At 42.7% G+C, this 20176-nt stretch overlaps 1 protein-coding gene across 1 annotated transcript in view; it reads left to right on the forward strand.

Annotated features, from left to right (window-relative positions):
* Positions 1-245: 245 nt before the first annotated feature.
* Positions 246-20176, forward strand: part of Ets1 (ETS proto-oncogene 1, transcription factor) — a 120995-nt gene continuing 101064 nt past the window's right edge. The window contains exons 1-2 of the mRNA XM_029481151.1: positions 246-313; positions 13348-13430. Of these exons, the coding sequence (XP_029337011.1) occupies positions 13362-13430 (69 nt within the window). The 5' untranslated portion in view covers positions 246-313; positions 13348-13361. The remainder of the gene's footprint in view (positions 314-13347; positions 13431-20176) is intronic.

Genomic DNA, 20176 nt, shown 5'->3' on the forward strand with positions numbered 1-20176 from the left:
GGATCAGTAATATTTAGTTGAAGCATCAGTAGAAGGATGTAATTTAGCGCTGCCACAAACAGCTCCCCTTTAGATCACAGTGCCTGCCCTGGCGACCACCGCCTTGGTGCCGGAGGCTGGCTGAATACCGCCTCTTCTGCTTCCCTAGCTTGACCACACCCCCCATTTCAGGAGGCAGCTCTATTAGGAGTATTATGGTCTCTGAATCCTCTTTAGCCCGGGAGCCAAGGATTCCCTGCAGGTAGTAGCTGGAAAAAGCCGCAGACCTTCGGTGAAGCTCACTCCAGTCCTCACCCGTCTCTGCAGCAAATTAGTAAGTGAGGGCTGAGTTTCTGTCGGAAACTTTCTTTTCACTTTTCCTCCCGCCACCCCCAAATTTTATGAATTAAAGGGTAAATTGTGAAACTTTCAGGATGCAGCTGTTTCTCTTCTTTTTTCCCCCCCCCTCTTTGCCTTTTCACATATCCCATTGTTTAACAATATTTTTGAAAACTATTTCCTGCTCTCATTAGATAAGCTTAAAAATCAAGACTCTTGTCACCTTCCACCCCCCACCCCCCTAAAGCACACATTGTTGATCCTTGCAAATGGCATATCACAATTCTGAAATACCCCTTGCAAACCCTTTTGGAGAAATAAAACTGTAGTTTTGCTTAGAAAATTTCTTTCTTATTTTTTTTTTTTCATTCTTAGTGAAGTCTACTATCTGCTCTGCCCCACCTCTTACCAGCAACTTAATGAATTGCTTTCGTAGAGGGGAAATTGCTACCGGCCAAGACCTTCTGAAAAGCCAGCCTATCGGTCATTTCTTCTACTTCTCGACTTAAGTCATACAAGAGCCCACCAATTCTTTGTCAGGCTCTGAGGGTCATTGGTTGTGGGGGTGTCTCCAGGTCAGAGGGACTTTCTTCCCCCAAGCTGTACTGATATCCCGAGGGAGGCTGGAGTTGGGACTGCAATTCCCCTTTGCAAGGGATCGGGGCTTCTGGTTACTGTAAGGATGTCTTCGATCACCTTTTAAAGTTGACTTTTCTGTGAGTGAACTGTGCAAAGATGCTGGGTGGCAAGATCATGACATTCCATTGTAAGGTTCCCTTCTGGTTTTTTTTTTTTTTTTTCTTCTCTCATCCCGAAGCCCCTTCCTTCCTACTTTGTATCGCTGCATGGAACTGGGTGGGAAACAACAGGAAATCCAGATCCTGAAACTTACCTCTGGCCACTTCGTTTGATTTGTAAAATTACCCGACACTTTAACTCTTTCATCAGCTGGGGTCTGGATTGCCTCACCGCCTTTTTTATCTAGCAAGAAAGTCTTTGGTTTGGCAGGCTCGGTCCTCGTGGGGCAGCTGGGTGGCCTCTATGGCTCTCATTTACCTGCGGTTCCAGAACCCAGGCCAGAGAGCTGTAAGGGGTTAATTCGTGAGAAGTGCTTTGAAGATGAAAAGGTCTTTTTATGTGTCCGGGCATTGTAGTTATTAATATTAATATTTGAAGCACACTGCTTTTAATTGTAAATCGACAACTTCTATACTTAGCCATCAGTAGTGGAATAACAAACATCAGGCATCAGCCCGCCAGCCTCTTCTGTCCTGGATCCACTGCTGGGGACATGGGACACAGTCTGATTACTGAGGGGCTCTTTGCCTCATAGGCACCTTACACCCAGGTGCTACTTACTAGAGGCGCCAAGAGGTGCTACAGCCCAGTCTGGAGAAATGGGGGTAATCCTGGCACCTGGCAGTCTGTGACCTTGGATTCTCTGCAGAGCCCCTGCCTCTAATTGCCTATTCAAATTTCCCAGGGATGGTGAAGTTCAAAAGCTAAGAGGGTCAGAGCGGAATTTTGTGGATGAGCATTTGGACTCTATGGGAGGCTGTCTCTGTCATTGAATGAACACAGTGTGTTTGACTTTCTTTAAAATACAGGTGATTCTCGGTGTCCCACCTGGTTTACATAGAGGGGAGTCTGTAATAAAGTAGTATAGAACTTTGAAAAAGAAAAGAGCCAACAGGGCCGGAGGAGTCTGAAGTAATAGTGTAAGAAATTGGGTCTGTGAGTCCGGGTTCCTAAGGAAGAGCTGGGCTAAGCCAAACAATGTAGTGAGGACAGGAACTGGGCATAGAGATTTCTGCCTATGATCCCACACCGCCTCAGCCTGTTGGTCAATTTCTCACCCCTAACTCCAGTTCTGCTGAACCTGATGATGTTTTTGAATGGACAGTTTCATTTATCTCCATGAGGAAATGTAGTCATTCGTATGGCTTTCTTCCTTTCTCTTGTTGAGAGAATACATCTCAAGACCACCACCCCTGTGCTTTCGTGCCTTCTTTTTATGGGTGGGCTTTGTGATGTTATTTATTGGTGAGCAGAGACACAGCTCCCCCCCCACAATGATTCTTTTCTCATTATGTATTCAAATTCCTCAGTGACATCAAAAAGCACAAGAGATGAGTATATGCCAGAAGTTGGGGCTCCCACCCTCCCTCCTTTCTTTCCTCCCTCTTTTTTTTCTTCATGGGAAATGAAAACATTTAGTATCTGAGTGACATTAATATGTGAGGCAGCAATTTAATGGCATTTATAGCAACACTTGTTTCTTTAATCCTGGGAAAACTTAGACACAGAGAGCCTTCTTGGTCCCCTTAATTCTACCGAGGATGTAGCCTTACAGCCTCTTTTAATGCAGCCAACTCTCAGGAACTGTCACCCACCTAAAAGAAGAGAGCAAGCTAACTTTCTGTGCAGTCACTCAGCGTGTTCCAAGAGGTGTTCTGCACGGGCCACTTCATTTACATCAGTAGGGTGAGCTTTTGGTGAGACCTGACCAGGACCAAGAGAGTATGAGCACTGGGCTCCTGGATTCAGTAACAGAAAGCCCAAACTCTAAGATGCACAGAAGCAGCCTGGATTTTGCTAGGTTTCTGGGAAGATAATGTGGAGAGGGCCTACTTTCTAAAGATGAATTTGTAAATTATTCATTGCTAAGAAGATACTGACTCTGGGAAACACCTGCATGTCTGGATCGTCTAAGTGGGTAAAGCATCCTAACGTGATCTTACGTCCAGAGTAGACTTTGATCCCAGCCTTGTGTGGTGAAGGGCACACAATATATGCATACACATTTTAAATTTTACATTATTTATTTTAGTAAATGTTCTGTGGAGAGGAAAAAAAGGGCAAAAAATAAAACACAAAATAATTTTAATATTTAGAGTCTATGAATATTTTCTGAGTTCAAGTGACACGAAACAAAACTGTATCTTGAGCAGAGAAAGGGAGTAGGGAAGGATGTCTGAGATAATATCTTCTCTCCTTAGAGCAGAAGATGGTGAATGTGATGCATCTAGAGTGTAGATGTGGTTCCAGAAACGCCAGATAAAGCAGGGGACTTTGAATACCAATGTCAGGAGTCTATCACTCATGGGGAAAATAAGGTTTCTCTGTCTGTCTGTCTGTCTGTCTCTCCCTCCTTCCCTCTCTCCCTCCCTCCCCCGCTCTTTCCTGCTTTCTTCCTTGCTTGCTTTTATTTAAAAATAGTTTTCACAAACATTTGAACACTTGCAGAAATATTTCAAAGAATTTCTAAAGGTTCTTAGAGTCTTTTAAAAATTGGGACAAGGGGCTGGAGAGATGGCTCAGCAGGTAAGAGCACTAACTGCTCTTCCAAAGGTCCTGAGTTCAATTCCCAGCAATCACATGGTGGCTCACAACCACCCGTGGTGAGATCTGATGCCCTCTTCTGGTGCATCTGGAGACAGCTACCGTGAACCGTGTACTGTGTAGCGTAATAAATAAATATATTTTTAAAAATTGGAACAAGTCAACCTTCAGCCTTCTCTCTTGGTGCCTCTGGGTGTTGGTCCTTAGATGACTCCTGTGAGACCACTGCCAGTCTCTGCCTCTTCTGTAGCAAGGTCTCCCTACATTCTTTGGCCTGGAATTCCTGGCCTTGAGTGATCAATCTGAGGGCTTCAGTTCCTTAGGGCTATAAAAGTATAAAGGACTCGCCACATTTCTTGGGAAAGACAGAAGTCTTGGCCATGCTTTGGCATGGGAGACTCAGAGTATCTCCTGAGCTACACATTTTGTCTTAGCCAGGTGTGCCTTGGCCCTAAGATCTGCAGACTTCTGCTCAGCCTTGGGCAGAAGTGTTTGCTTCTGTTTCCCAGGTGACTCTGCTTCCTAAGTTTTCATCTTAGTAAAAGGTTTTCTAAGTGTAATTGGGTGAGTCCAGTATGCTCCTGGGTGAGGTCCTTAGACTGTAGCCTTGTCCTGACATAGTCCTCTTAGTGGCCTGGAGCTGCTTATAAGCAGAACTGTGGGATTCAGATTCATGTGCACTTCATTGGGTGGCACTGCCTCAAATCAAAGACAACAGCTACAAAAATGGAAGTCCCAGACAAATATGGACCCTTTCAATGGTTTCTAGAGCAGCCTACTAACTTGACTGTATTTATAGCCAGTTGCTATAAGTGTTAGTCCACAAAACGTGGATATACATAGATATGTACATATACACATATAAACACATATACACGTAGACACATATACATATATTCACATACATATATACATATTCTGACTTATATATAAACATCCACATATATGCATATGCATATGTATACATACATACATATATATGTATATATATTCTGGCATATATACATATATATGTGCTTGGCATGTATTCATACATACATATCTATATATATCTCTATATATGTACATGCACATGTATATATGTGTATGTGTATATGTGACAGTATGTACATATATGTGTGTGTGTGTATGTATGTATGTATTCAATTCAGGAATCTGCAGTAGTTCCTGGTTTATGTGACTGCAGCTGCAGTCTTTGCAGGAGCTCTGTTGGACCTGTAAGAATATGTTTGCTTCTTGGGTGTATGCATAACAATAGTACAGGATGCCTATCATTCACTGAAAACTATGCCTCTTTTGTCTTGTGAAAATTCTCTACTAAAGACATTCATCCTATGGTTATAAAAGGGATTTTTTTTGATGACTTAAATGTCCATTTTTAGAAAAAGAGGTAAAGATTTAGACCATGGGGTTCTAGGTCTTGGCCCACCCACTTCTCTTCTCTCTTCTCTCTCTGCACTCTTTCTTCTCTTTCCTCTCTTCCCCCCACCCTCTCTTTCCTGACAAGGCCTCACTGTGTACTGCTGACTTATTTGGAACTCTCAGATATCTGTCTGCCTCTGCATCCTGGGGTTAAAGATAAGCACCACTACATCTCATTCTTAAATAGGTAACCTCTGCTACCTTGAGCTGTAAAAATAATGCTAACGTATAATAATACTAAGATCCATCTTTCCTACTAACAGTGGATGCCAAGTATTCTTGATAACACAGCTAAATGATTATATTTTGTATATGCCTCCTCAGCAGTCCTCAAAGGGTTGGTATTCTTGTCTTCATTTTATGGTTGAAGAAAACTAAGACTGCGATGCTAAGAAATTCCAGGCGACGAATGGCACATTCAGGAAGGTGAGCCACGCCTACACACAATCTGCAACTCCGAAGCTTTTCTTGGCACCTCAGCTCTCTGGCCTTGGCTTATTGAAATAAAAATGAGCTGATTTGATTAATTTTTTTCTGAGTTGAAAATTCTGCAAAACCCCTTTGAGTAGCAGAATGCCAGCAAGCTGTTTAGCATTACACTGGGAAATTGGAACCTTAGAATTTGGGCAATAAAACAAATGAAACCCCACCATGAAAATCACAATTAGACATAGAAGTTGCTTGCCAGATTTGCGAGATCCATGTCGGCTGGTATCTTTTAATTCCGTTTTAGAGGCATATGTTTAAAACGATCCAGTCCCCCTGGTCTTTCTATGACCTTTCTGTCTTGTCGAGATCTTCTAAGAAGCAAAGACTCAATATAAATTTCAGGTCGTAAATGTAGGTCACACTATGGATTGAAAAGAAATTATTTAAGATTCTAGAGTCTTGGAGCATTTCTTTTAGCAGCAAGCACTGGGTGAAAGTTGACAGTTTTGTCTTATAATTGGGGTTTGACTTGGCCAAGGATCTGTTTAACCCTGACCTTTAATGCATCCATGGTGGAGAAGTACTTAACATCATTCTTGCAGACTCTCCTGTGTTGTTTCCAGGTCTGAAGTCTAAAATAATCTTAGTCAATTGTCATCGCCTACCTTGGCCGCAGTGCATCTGAAGGTCAAGTGTGCTCATTTGTTGCTCTTCAGGGTTACACAGGGAACTGAAGAACAACACTGTCAGGCCAATGTTCTTATTATGATGTGCTCCTACATGCAACCTGAGTGTAGGGGGAGTAGATTGCTAGTTTCTGATGTGTTTCAGAGACTACAGTTGTCACTGGCCTGGTGGAATTTGGAGGCTCTCAGAGCTTAGCAGAACCTTTCTGTCTATTGTTGACAATTCATTGTGACAGCATGGCAGCTACAGGGTTTCTATCCACGATGAAATTCAAAAGTCATCTATGAAGCACTCCTTATTCCCTAGCCCCATAATGTATTACAGTAAAATCACCATTACAAAATTATTTTTAAATTGTATGCTTATGTGTGTGGCTGGATAGAGGGGCAGGTGCCTGCAGAGTCCGGTGAAGGATCGGATACCTCGAAATGAGTTATAGGACATTGGGGGTACCTAATTTGGGTGCTAAGAACTGAACCCTGGTCTTCTGTGAGAGGTGTATTAACTCTTAGCCATGGAGCCATCTTGCTAGCTCCCTTAACCGCTTTTAGTCCTCTATAGAAAACATTAGTGAGATATGTCTCTCTGAAGAGCAAATATATATATATATATATATATATATATATATATATATATATATATATGTGTGTGTGTGTGTGTGTGTGTATGCTTATAAATTCATAATGGCACAAGACCATTTTAGTATTATAAAAAGATTAGTTATATGTTTTCTTAGAGGTCTTGGCAATGCCAAACTTAATTAGAAAATCCAGAGGCAGAAAAATAGATCGGTGTGAGGGTTAGGTGATAGGTTTTAGAGAGGGATAGGGATAATTCCCAGTAATGTGGGAGAGAGAAAAGACATGCTAACTGTGCTGCAGCTAGTACTTGCTGTGGGAGAGCTCTGTGAAAGAGTAGGTGACCGTGGAAGATGCAGGAGAGGGCAGCACACAGCATTCGGAACATTGTCTTTATCGGTCAAAGCCACCATTTAAAGTAGGAAAGGATACTTACTCCCGTGACTCTTCAGCCCTTAATGAAAGTGAGGGTCATTAAATCTTAGGAGCAAGGAAGAAAGACTGCTCTCAGCTCTAACCACCCACTTTCAGTCCATCCCTCCATGGTTCTCAACCCCCTTAACACTGCGACCCTTGAATAGAGTTCCTCATATTGTGGTGACCTCTAACCATAAATGATTTGAGTTGCTACTTTGTAACTGTAATTTTGCTCCTGTTATGATCTGTGTTTTTCCATCCTCTTAGGCAATTCCTGTCCCGACACACAGGTTAAGAACCTCTGCCTCCCCCTACCCCCAGGATGTTCTGTTATTTAACATGAGCTCTCTTAAATTTGAGCTTTTAGAAAACTGGCTGTGGTAGCCTTCATTGTGCTAACAGTTCAAAAAGATATCTACAAAAATGAGTGGAGAAATGCCATGGACCAAGTGTGGGAATTAAGATATGATGGAGGAAGACAGACAAAATAGTGTGGTACATTAATTAGATTAGAGATAAATACAATGTTATCTCTAGTCATAACTACAAGTGGACACCCTCCACATTAGGTGGTGAGATAGTTTTATCCTAAAGAGATCTGTATCCTTTTGGATATGCCCTGACATGTTCCTTTTCCCAGTCAACAAATGCAGGTTGCATGGTTGGCATGCACCATTTGAAAAAACATGGTCTCTCTTTCAGGCAACTCCTGGGTCTAGGGGAGATGACAGCAGAGCATCATACTTTGTTGGAGTTCAGTGCCATTTACAAAAGGAAAACCAGGGTGGCCAGGGAGTATAGGACACATCTGGATGGCATAGTCAGACTCCTGTTTCTATTCAACAAGTCAAACATTGAGAATATTCAGGAAAATGTTACATCAACCTTGAACATGTACAGACTTCTCTGTCAATATAAGCAACTAGGTAGGGCATATAGGGAAGTCTGGGCCAGCCTGGTCTATGTATAAAAAGACTCCATCTTAAAAAAATGGCAGTAACAGTATAATGTTGGTTAAGTGTATGTGATGAAACACAGAATATTGGTATGTATTTACAGTCTTAAGAGAGAACAATACTTACTGACATAAAAAGTGCCCATTGCCTTATGTCAAATATTAATAAAAAAGCATAGAATAAAACAGCATATTAAAACTATATCTTGAAGACGATTATCTGTGGATAGTAGAATTGCAGATCTTTTTTTTTTAACAACCATTTGAAGCTTTTCTGAATTATTTCCCCCCACATCTAGGTATTTATTAGTTGATGAAGAAAATATAAGGACTAACTATAAAATAGCACAGAATGACAGTTGGATTCTAAATATAAATAATGGGTAACAAAAGACAACTTTTAAAGTCCAGTTTTCAAAAGTCAAACTGTTTGCTGGCATCCAGAAAGCGAACTTTAAATTAAAAGAAGTCACCAATTTCAAGACTTTCTATTTCCAGTTTAGTGTTTTGGGGTTTTGTTTTGTTTTGTTTTGTTTTTTAAGAGAAAAATGATTTCAGAGCATGCGCGTTTTAAAAACATTTGTAATAAACGTATGCTACTATGTTAAGCATTTGGAGAGATGATTTGCTTTGAAATAGGAGTTCAATTTGTAGTCCAGGCTGGCCATGAACTCGCCATGTTTCTGCCTAGGTCTTTTTTGATGCTAGAGTTCTAAGTGCTTGAGGAATAGGTGGGTCAAGTGTGATTTGCTGGGGTAATTGGTTAAGGGCATAGATTTTTCTCTGCTCTAGGGTTGTGGAGCAATCCTTTAACTTCCCTGCTATTTTGCCTTTCTTACTGACATGTATTATAATCTAGAATTATCAGCTAAAGAAACTTTCTCTCTCATGTAAAAAAAAATAGATTTTTCTCTAAAAATCAATCATTTCAAATTAAAATCCCTTGACTGATGAGACCTTACCTACAGATGGCATCAAGCAGGGCAGAGCTGTGTGAACTGGATTCTGCTTGATCAAGGCGTATCTCCCCAGGGTCCCTATTCTTCTGTTGCTTTGACCTCACACATCCCTGTTGCTTGCTAATCTCTGCTTTGGGATTACTGTCTCTAGACCTTGGGCGATGAGACCTGGCAGGTCCTGGCAGAGTCACAAGGCCCTGGACCAGGTGCAACTTGAAATCGCCATATACTTTACAAAGACAAACACTTTCTAGAAGTGAGTGGAAAACTAGTTTTCAAGAGTTATATTGCATATGAGATATCCCCATAGGCTAGACTGTTGACTGTTTTTTGTTTGTTTGTTTGTTTTAATTGATATCGATAGCTTACTTGGTTCCTAAGGTCTAGGATGAAGAAGATAGAGAAGCACAGCAAAAGAAAGGGTGAAGCTGCAGGGTCGGACGTCACTGGGCCAGCTGACTGTGCATCTTAGACTTCTTCCTCATTTAAAGGGGGCTAACAACAACCAAAGTGCAGGTTTTCTAACTTTGATGCTAATCCTCAGAAGTTATTTGCATATCAGTCACATGGTAAGTCTCAGCGTGAACCCAGCGAGGTGGAGGGATGGACTAAATCTTGCTCTGGGGAGCTAGATTTTTAGTGGGGTAGGGCTTGAAAGGGAAAAAAATGACCCAGTGCCTGAGGAGCATGCTTGTATGGGGCAGTGGAAAAAGGTTTGATTGATAAGGCGACTGTTTGATTGAAACAAGTAGTGCCGCGAACATGGAGCAACAATTCCTGCTTAGAGATGGACTTGGAGCACGCTCATTTCTAGCAGTCGTTATCCAGACCTGCAATCTCTGCAGAGCCTCCGATTTTGTAAAACAAACGCACTCCCAGCTGATCCATCTCTTCCATGCTTAGTCTTATGAGGATTGTTTATCCGTCCACCCACCCACAGATTTAAAAACATCAAGTTTCTGTCATGCAAAGTGAAAAAAGCGGAGAACCTACCTTCAACTAGTTGAGAATCAAGTGGGAGAGATAAATAGAAACAGATGTTGGTAGAACCGGTGTGATAACGTGCAAACAATAGGCAGATAATACGTTGGAGATTTTTGGAGAGGAGTAGCTAGCCCCTGCTGGAGTGAAGAGTTGCCGAGCCAGGGACAAGGGTGGGGGTGGGGGGCACTGAGGTCTGATATCAGCCTAAAGCCTTCAGGAGACACAGGGCTCTCAGTTCTTCGGGAAAACTAAGTACAGAGGACATTTCCAGGTTCATTTCAAGCAAAGTAGGGCAGAGGAGGGAGAAGCTGAGTGGAAGGTTGCGGGTACAGCGGGGCTCTGTGGGCTGTGGACTTGGAGAGAGTATCAAAGGAGGAGGATCCGAGGTTAGCAGCCTGGCTTTGGAAGTACCCATTCTGTAACTGGGCAGTGCTGGTTCCACTGAGGAAAAGCAAATTCAGCTCGGAGTGATTCAGTGTTCCCACATGTTCCCATCGTTTCTACACTGAGACAGGTCTCAGGGCTGCTTCTCAATTAGAGACGAATCAGACAGTTGTTTTCTATTTAGGTAATACACATGTGCAAAGCCAAGACAAGAAGTTCAGGTCCAGCTGATGTTCAAGTAGTCATGTGGGAGGGAGTTCTTGTGGGCCAAAAAGCCAAGAGGAGAAAGAACACACACACACACACACACACACACACACTTTTGCCTCTTCAGAAAGGGTTTGAGCTCCAGCAGCTGTTCTATGTCACAATCTGCAAGTTGGAAAAGGGGCAGGTTCTTTTTTTCTTTCTCCAAAAAAATAATAAAGCAGCAATCCGTTTCTGTCCCAGAGTTATTTCCTGTGATGAGAGCCCTTGAGATCCCTGGCAACTCCTCTTTTCAGTTTCCTCCCTGGGCAAAGGGCTTTTCCCCAAGGGAAGTGTCATTCATGCTGTGGAGCGTATGGTCCAGCACAGAATGCACCAGATGTTCAGCCAGAGGTTTCCTCCCTCCCTCCATCAACTGGAAGAGAAAACATGTTTCCACCGGACCTTTTCCAAGTGTGTTGCTATGAAGGGGAGTGTTGTCTGGCTGGCAGACAGAAACTCTTGTTGTCTTTGAGCTAGGCTCCAACACGATACTGCCAATTCACAAAGTTCTGTCTCTTGCAGATGTATATGAAAACTGTACATGCAGAAGGGTGAAGGTCCTTTGCTGCTAGGGGAGTCCAAATGATTCATAGGGCCATGTGGTTAAACCTCCCTCTTCAATCTTCCATGATTTCCTATTCTCTGTGCCCCACACAACCAACCACTGCTTAAGTTTTCCATATTTTTGGCAAACTACTGATCACAATTCGATACAGTTATATGTGAATGAATCTCTCTTCTCCACTGCTGAAGCCATAGACTGTCTTTCTCAGCTTTCTTATCCTGAGTCTGTTAGAAGCCAAGAGCCAGGAGGTCAGGAGTCTGTGTTTTGTTTACTAGTGTGTCTCAAGGGTCCAGCACATTGCTTCATACATAGAAGGAGCAGAGTAACTATTGAAGCAACAAATAGATTTTTAATAAACCCTGATGTATGGTTGTGAGATAGAGGACAGGCCTGTAGGGACCATGGGATCTCTGCTGGGTTTTGGAGGGAAATCAGAAGGTTTACTGGCTCCCAGGAAGTAGCAATCCCTCGTGCCTGCACATTTCCAGTATAAAGGTACAAACCATCTTGCAGGACCCTTGGGGCCTGGCTGGCATTTCCTCAGGCACTCTCATCATGGTAAGCCATTTTCATTATAGGGGATTCAGTTCAGCTTTGAAGTCTCATCCTTGTATATATCAATACATTTTGAGAGTGACTTGTTAAGGTCTTTAAACTTAATTTTCAGGTTAAAACAAAACCAAAAATCAGTAACAGAGAATGCTTCAGAGACAGAGGGGCCATTGAGCAACAAGATGCCATCTCTCCAACACCTGGTTGGCACAGGCCCACATTGGACCATGTTGTGTAGGTCTACCTCCTAGTCCGTGCTCAGTGTCCAGCTCAAAGTCCAAGTCATGGAGCCGCACAGTAATTTTAGCAAAATCATTGGACAGACAAGAGATGGGGGCAGTGTTCTTGGATGGCCATCCTTGATCTTTCTTAGACACTCAGCATTAGCACTGCAGAACTTCCCCTAGCTTCATTTGTTGCAGCAGGGACAAGATGAAATCCTAACTAGCATAACTGTATTCTGGGAATACAGCCCTGTGAACATAGCTCTGTCACTGGCTGTCAGGCACTATCAACGTAGGGAACTGGAACAGCACACTGGACATAAAACCAATCTCTGTACTTTCTGTGTTCTCCTGAAATAGGCCGACTGATGGAAGTATACACAGGAATGAGGGGGCAGGAGGGGTGGCCACTGGAGAAGCAACGGGGGTAGGGTTGGGATGAAAAGTCACTTCCTAACAATAGGAATTTGGCCTTTGAACGATAAGCTAGGAATGTAATCTTCTCAATCATTCAAGAGAGGCATATTTTTATGTGTGGTATTGAATTTATGAAAGTGTGTGAACTTTTGCCCTCTGGAGAACACTCAATTCAACAGAAATGTTTGATATATCAACGATTTTCTTGGTGACCAGTAGCTTGCTGGAAAATCCCTCTAAGTCAGAATGTTCTATGAACGTTCTTTGCATTCAGGCTTCCAACAGAGATAATAGCTCTCAATAAGAACATTTTTTTCGAGCCCTTCTCTTGATAGGAGATGAATTTGTCCAGTCTTTTTGAGAGAGCATCTGTCTATCTGTGCCAAGGGTTGGGGCTCTTCATTGAAGTTTTTTCCCCTTTCTTCTTCCTCTAAGACAATCTTTACTTATTCTTTTATCAATAATTCATTTATTCCATATGGAATTCTTGCTGGGTGACAGGCCTTGGATGGGCTTGTGGAGACATGAAACATGGATGGAGGTCTTATTTAAAATGACATACAAGAATTAGTCCCTGCCCAGAAATTCTGTAAAAAGGTTTCGACTCTGTCACTATCTGCCATGTCTGCAGCACACAGACATGATCTGCTATCTATATGGGTTGGCTATGTTAGGGTCTATTCCACCTCTTCCCCGGCTTAGGTTATCCACCATTCTGAATTCTGTTTACTTCTCTGCCTCACAAAGAACTGAACAGGATGGTTGCTGGGAAGGCTCCTAGGTCTACGATTGGATGCCTTTGGGGGGTTAATGTCCCCACATCCCTGTGCAGCCAGAGGCTCAGTCAATGTTTTCTCTTGTGCAGGTGTGGAGAACAGAATGAGCTACTATGTGGATCCCACTGTGGGCAGCCCCTCCACATTCTCTGCACCTCATCCTGCAGTAGTGGTGAGTGATGGTCTCTTCCCTGCTTCCTTTCCTTACCCACCCAGCCTCCTCCGTGCATTTCTTCTTGCCCCTGGACTCAGCTTTGGACCTTATGTACATTTTATGTGAATATAAAATAGAAATCCAAGAATCCTGGATTTGTTGAAGGTTTTTAGTTTCAGAGAATGTGCCTCCTCTTAAGGAGCTATTGCATGGTGTCTAGAGACAATGGGTTGTCAAATTTTGGGACGTGCTACCGCCCCTTAATTGGAAGAGTCTAGGTATATAGGTAAGTTCCTACAATACCCCAACAGCTCCAGAGCAAGGATATGCAGCTCTCAAAGTTGGTTACCCTTCAGGCAAGAATGCTGGTCCAGGACAGCTTCACATTTGATGGCAGATCCTGCTACATGCCCAGATTGGTCTAAGCAGGCTTGATTTACCTGTAAAACATCACTTTAAAAAGTGAGGCAGTGTTCCCATCCCAAGGGGTTCCATTTAGCATTCATTTTAATAAACATCTTTTTTTGAAGTAGCAATAAAAATAATTTTATTTTTGAGGTTACCAGAACATGAAAACTTGTATTGAATGCTGCAGCATTAGGAAGGTTGAAAACCACTGCTGTATATACACACACACACACACACACACACACACACCTGCACGTGTGCACACAGCCATCACTCTGGCAATCAGCAAAACAGACATTAAAAGGCAGGCTTACCAGTACATATCTACCCCTCCACTCTGGATGGGCATTTAGCAGATGAGCACAGCTCTGCTTCACTTGTAAAGACCTGCTCTAGCCAGGGAGTGTTCAAATATAGCAGAAGAGAGAATGCTGGAAGGAAAAATGGCTTGTCATCTTGTCCATTGTATTAAACATCTTTCAAAATCAAGTCTTTTCTGGTCCTGAAAGATTTCCAGGTAGCTGAGTCCCACAGTTTGAACTAAAAGTCCGATTAGCATTCGTTACTTTTACTAGAAGCATCCTTGAAACGTCATCATCCACAGTTGTTAAAACTCTGAAGTTCTCAGGTAATGGCCCTTTGATGAAGAACTCATGTTCTCTGCCCCAGGGCCAATCTGTCAGAAGCAGGGCATGGAGTCTTCTGGCTTGTAAGGTCAGCTGCTCTAGAGACTGTAAGGAGGATGGGATGTGATAGCCAGGAGGTAAAGAAAGAACGAACGCTTTTGGCAGCTGTCTGGCTTTTGTGTGGTAGGGGTTTAGCTTCCAGGTACTTACATGGTAGGTGTGTGGGACTCTTTCATATGACCAGAGAAGTGTTTTTTCCTGTTATGCTATTCTGGCTAGCCCTTGTGGGCTCTGGAAGTCCCTCTAGTACTGGCTCATTGGATCTTTCCTGCGTAATCCTTCTTTGAACACCACACTGCTGGCCTACCTCGAGGAGGGCAGGTGTGGGAGGGCTAGACTTCTTATGGGTTTAACTAAACATAACATAGGCTGGTTTATTTTAGGGTCAGGGTTATGTCAAGGTTTCTCCTGACAAGGAGGAAGTGTGGAGGATGCTCAAAGGAATTACCTTATTTGGGCCCATGTAGACAGGATACGAGGAAGCATCTTGAGCCGTGCAGAAGGTAGGGGTAATAATTACCTATTAACCACGTCTCAGAGCTGCAGGCTTTGGGACACATAGCAATATGATCAAGGCCAAGGGTGGGTTCCCAGGATGCTGTTCCACATGGAATATACTGATACCCCAAAGGTTAATGAAATACACATTCAAGATGTCTTTTGATAAGACTGTTTAGGGAACATCCCTGTCTGAGGGTAGGGTGACCATATTGAAGAGTCCCAATTCTTTCACCATAGTTCAAACATACTTTTTTTTTTTTATAAATATGGTGCCTATATTTTCCAAATGAAAAATTCAGAAACTGTCCTACAAGGCTTTAGAAACAAACAAACAAACCTGTGAGTATATCTTATAAAAGAATTCTAGGCTGGCGACATTGTAATGGTCTGATTTCCTATCAGGCCCCAAGTTCCCCAGAATAACAATTCAAACTCAAAATAAATATAAAAATACCCAGGTCATACAGCTAGGCTTATTCTCTGACTTGCTAATAACTTAAAATAATCCATTTATATGAATCTACATTCTGCCATGTGCTCAGGTACCATGTGGCTGTTTCATCGCATCTTCCCTGGAGAAGCTCTCATTCCGCCATGATCCCAGAATCCTTTCTGCCAGCCAGATGTCCCACCTTCTATCCTGCCCTTTCCTATAGGCCATAGGTTTTTAACTGACAGGTGATGCATCCATACAACACACAAGAGATTCTCTCTACAGGAGATGGCTCTGTGGATAGAAGCACTTGCTTGGAAAGCAAGGAAAGGAAAGATCCCATGTGAAGGTGGAAGAAAAGCTGAGCCCATAAAGTTGCTCTCCGACTCCATCAGGCTGCCACACACATCACGCACACTTTAAAATATTTCTAAGATTTAAAAACAGTTTTGCCTTTGTCTGAAGGCTACTGTGTTATGCAGAGTCAAGCAATATGAACTCAGGGCTACTTCATACAGGTGATTACTGAAGGCTCTGGGAGAAGGCAATGTGCCTGAGTGTACACTGCATGTCAGCTTGAGAGGGACCTGAGAGAGGCTGTCAGCCACTGGCTGGCTCAGGCATCTGTCACACAGTCCTAGACCATGCTAATAGGACTTGCGTGCTTGCCCCATTGGCTGAATGTTAAATTGGTGGTACCAAAGAGCATCATCCCAGCCAACAAGTTCAGCTACTGACCTTTGCAAAGTAAGTCCCACAGGACAATCCTCACACAAGCTATCTCTCAGAGTTTTGTTTAAGTATGGTGTGTGTGTGTGTGTGTGCGTGTGTGTGTGTGTGTGTGTGTGTGTGTGTGTGTATTTGCATGTAGCCTTGTTGAATCCTCTAGAGGTGAAGTCATAGGAAGATGTGAGTCATCTGATTTGGGTGATGGGAACTGAAACTACATCTTCTGCGGGAGCAGTATGTGCTCATAACTGCTGAACGGTCCATCTCTCCAGTCCCCATCTCAGAGGTGTTGAGATTAATTCTGTATCCTGTCATTCTCTCCAAGATCTAGAAAATCCCCTTTTGTATCTCCCTCTCCTCCCCTCCCTTCCTTTTTCATTCTTTTATATAGTGCTGATGATTGAGCCTCAAGCATGCTAGACAAGTGTTCTACTTCTGAACAATAAACCTCCAGCCACCTTTATACTTGTTAAAAAACCTGAGACAGGGTCCCCTTAATCTTCCCATACTAGTCTTGACCCTGTGATCCTCCAGCCTCACCCTATTAAACAGCTAGAATTACATGTCTCTGCCACCCAGTCTGGCCTCTTTTGTTTATTGTATTTTTCCTTTCTGTTATGATTGATTGACTAACAGACTCTCTCTCTCTCTCTCTCTCTCTCTCTCTCTATATATATATATATATATATATATATATATATATGTGTGTGTGTGTGTGTGTGTGTGTGTGTGTGTGTGTGTATAATTTGTTTCTGTCTTCATATACTCTAGGTTGCAGAAGGAGAAACCACCTTCCTCTTGTTCCTTAAGATGAGGTGAGGATGGGGCTCCCAGGACAGCTTTGGGATGCACCTGGACTATATTCTTTTTTTTCTGCTAAAACAAAACTTTTGAGTTGGATAATTTATAAACAAATAATCAAAACAAACAAACAACAACACGTTATTTTAAGCTCCATTCTAGAGTCCAGTAAGCCTAAAACTCCAGGGCTACATCTAGTAAAGACCTTCTTGCTGTGTTCTAAAGATTGTGGAGTCATCTTATGTGAGTGTCAATTTATAAATGTTTGTTGCAGTTTTCCTTTTAACCCAGCTAGCTCCCAAATACTGGAGGCTGGACTATTATATTTATTTAACAAGCTTTAAGGGACAACAACTGAGTAAGTAGTATTTTAATCTTCCGAAATTTTAGGGCTACCTCCCGGTTAAAATTCCAGTGATGTTTGCATTTTAGCACTGGTCTGGCTCTCTGGGGTCCAAGTTCTTTCTTGTGGTGCCTCCCAGACTCTCTTTCAGTGGCTAATCTGCACTTCCCCTCTTTCTCTATTCTCCCTCCCCTGGCTGGGAAGAAGTCCAGTCCTATTCTTTTCCCTGCTCAGTCATTGGTTGATCATCTTCTTCATTGACCAATAAGGGAATAATTAGGGGGAGCAATGGACACAACATTAAGAAACGAGATTCTCAGAATAAGGATTGCAGCCAGAGGTGGGGTCCCAGAAGGAACCAGCATTTGGATAACATTGTATCTACAAGCTTGGGATGTGGAGTTTGAGAGTGAGTGGATGGGGGGGGGGGGGGGGCGGGATGAGCATGAGAGAGTGAGGCCAGGAGGAAGCCTAACTGAGCTCAGTTCTTCTCATCAGGAATCTGCCTCTACAATCATAAGGCTGGCTGGCTCAGGAGAGCACAGTCTTTGTTTTCAGTCACCATCGATGGTTCCACTCCGAGGTTTATCATAACAGTGATTAAATTCTTACCTGGGTTTTAGGGGATGATTCAAATGATAACCACAGGTTGTAGAAGACCACTTCGAAAAGCACGTGCATGTTGGAGGCAGAAAAAGCTAGTCTGTTATTCCTTAAGCAGCAAAGAGTGAGCAAACCAGGAACACTTTGAACCATGGCATTTCTGTCTACAAAACAGGTGAATATAATCTGCCGTGAAGGTCACAGTGCTACTTCTATTGGACACTCTTGTCCAGTGCCTCCATGAAGGTGATCTCGGTTAATTCCTGTTATTTTCCTGTCACTCACCGTATCTTTCTTTTCTATTTTGGCTTCCTAAATTATGTTAAAAAGGTAATTGTCATGGGGTGTGGAGAAAAGAAGATTTTCACTTGTCTCTACAGGGGTGCTGTTAAACAAGATGGGGTTTAGGTGGTGACACTCTTGTTAGGAAATCTCCTTGCCTCATTCTCCTTTCAATGAGAAAGAGCCTTCTTGCCCTCTTGCCACCAGATCAAATTTCTCTTGTCATGGGCTGGTGGTTTACAGCTCTGTTGTGTAACCAGACCTGGTTCTCTTCACTAGAGTCTTCCTAGGGCCTCCTAGGACAGATTCTCTTCTAAGCCTTGGCTCTGGCTGTTGATAGCCTCCTCAAGTCTACCATTCATGCTTCAGGTTTCCAGCTTCTGGGTGTGTTCATGGAGTGATCATGTGCTGTCCCTGTGCTGTGTGTTTCGCCACCATGCTTGCTACTGGGAAGCCGTAATAGATACTACCCAGGCTCTGTGGGAATCAAGTGGAATTGTGGTTAATGCTTTGTTTAGAAAAGTGGGAACACTCACAAGAAATTCAGAATCTCAGTAGAAACCAGAAAAGATGTTCTTTTTCTCTTGTTGCTTGGGTGCAACGTTGGCGCAAGTTTAATAGAGTAACTACATATGTATATGTGTGTCTGTCTGTCTATCTATCTACCTATCAATCATCTGTCTGTGTGTGTGTCTGTCTACCTGTCCATCTGCCCATCTGTCTGTCTTTTAATCATCTATTTTTCTACCATCTTAGGTAACTTGATATTTCTGAGCTGTTAGGGTCAGCCAGTACAAACTAGATAATTTCAGAGTCATGCTACAAGTTGAATATTACAACATCAGAACACAAAGGCCCTACATGGTTAAATAAATTACCCAACTTCATAACACCAGCAAAGCATAGAATGTGACCCTAATCTCTTTTAAAATCTATTTTTATTGCTATCACTAAATTTATGAGAGTAGGAAACTTATAAAGAGAAAGTTATTGCCACAGTTCTAGAAGCTAAGAAGATCAAGTCCTTGATAGGTTCTGGGTCTTGTGAGGCCTCAGTCTTTCTAGGATGGTGCCTCATTGCTGTGCCTTCTAGGGGAGATGAGTGCTCTGTCCTTACAGGGCTGAAGGATGGGAAGGACTGAACCTACTTCCTCAAGCTATCTTACAAGGGTCTTATATTATCTGTGAGCTGCCACACAATGATTTTTCTCACCTCCTGGATGCCCCAACTTTTAATGTTATCATATTGGTGAGTACATTTCAAAAATAGGCCTGGGGCAATGGTGGCACATGCCTTTAATATCAATACTCAGGAAGCAGAGAAAGGTGGATCTCTGTGAGTTCGAGGCCAGCCTGGTCTACAGAGAGTTTTCCAGGACAGCCAGGGCTACATTGTGAAACCCTGTCTTGGAAACAGCACCACCATCATCAACAATAACAACAACAAAAGATTGTGGGAACGTATTCATCATAGCAAGTCCTTACTACAGTATTCATTTTGTTTTTATTTATTTATTATTTTGAAGTAGGATCTGGAATTCACTTTGTAGACCAAACTGGACTCAGACTCATAAAGATTGGCCTGCCTCTGCCTCCTGAGTGCTAGGATTTAAGTTGTGTGCCCTATTCATTTTTCAAAAAGCTATTTGGTGGCATATGGAGACTTAGAACCAACTTTTATTCATGCACCTTATTTATGAAAACTTGGCTTTCCATGACTTAAGAAAGAGCCACAGTTCTCTACATAGACCACTGAGCAAAGTGCAAAACTGACTGTTATTTATCCTGGCTGCCATGTTCTCCTGACTGGATTCTACCTCAAGATACCATATCACTATTACCATACTCCTCATGCCATGGGGTTCCTGAAACTGCCATCCCGTGGGGGTACTGGTACAAGTTTAAGGGCTTCTGGCTGAGTGAGGGGTTACAGAGCGACCCTAGGAATTCGAAGCTGACAATTGGTATCCATTTCACC

Source organism: Mus caroli, chromosome 9 (assembly GCF_900094665.2).
Source record: "Mus caroli chromosome 9, CAROLI_EIJ_v1.1, whole genome shotgun sequence".
In the NCBI taxonomy this organism is placed as follows: Eukaryota; Metazoa; Chordata; class Mammalia; order Rodentia; family Muridae; genus Mus; species Mus caroli.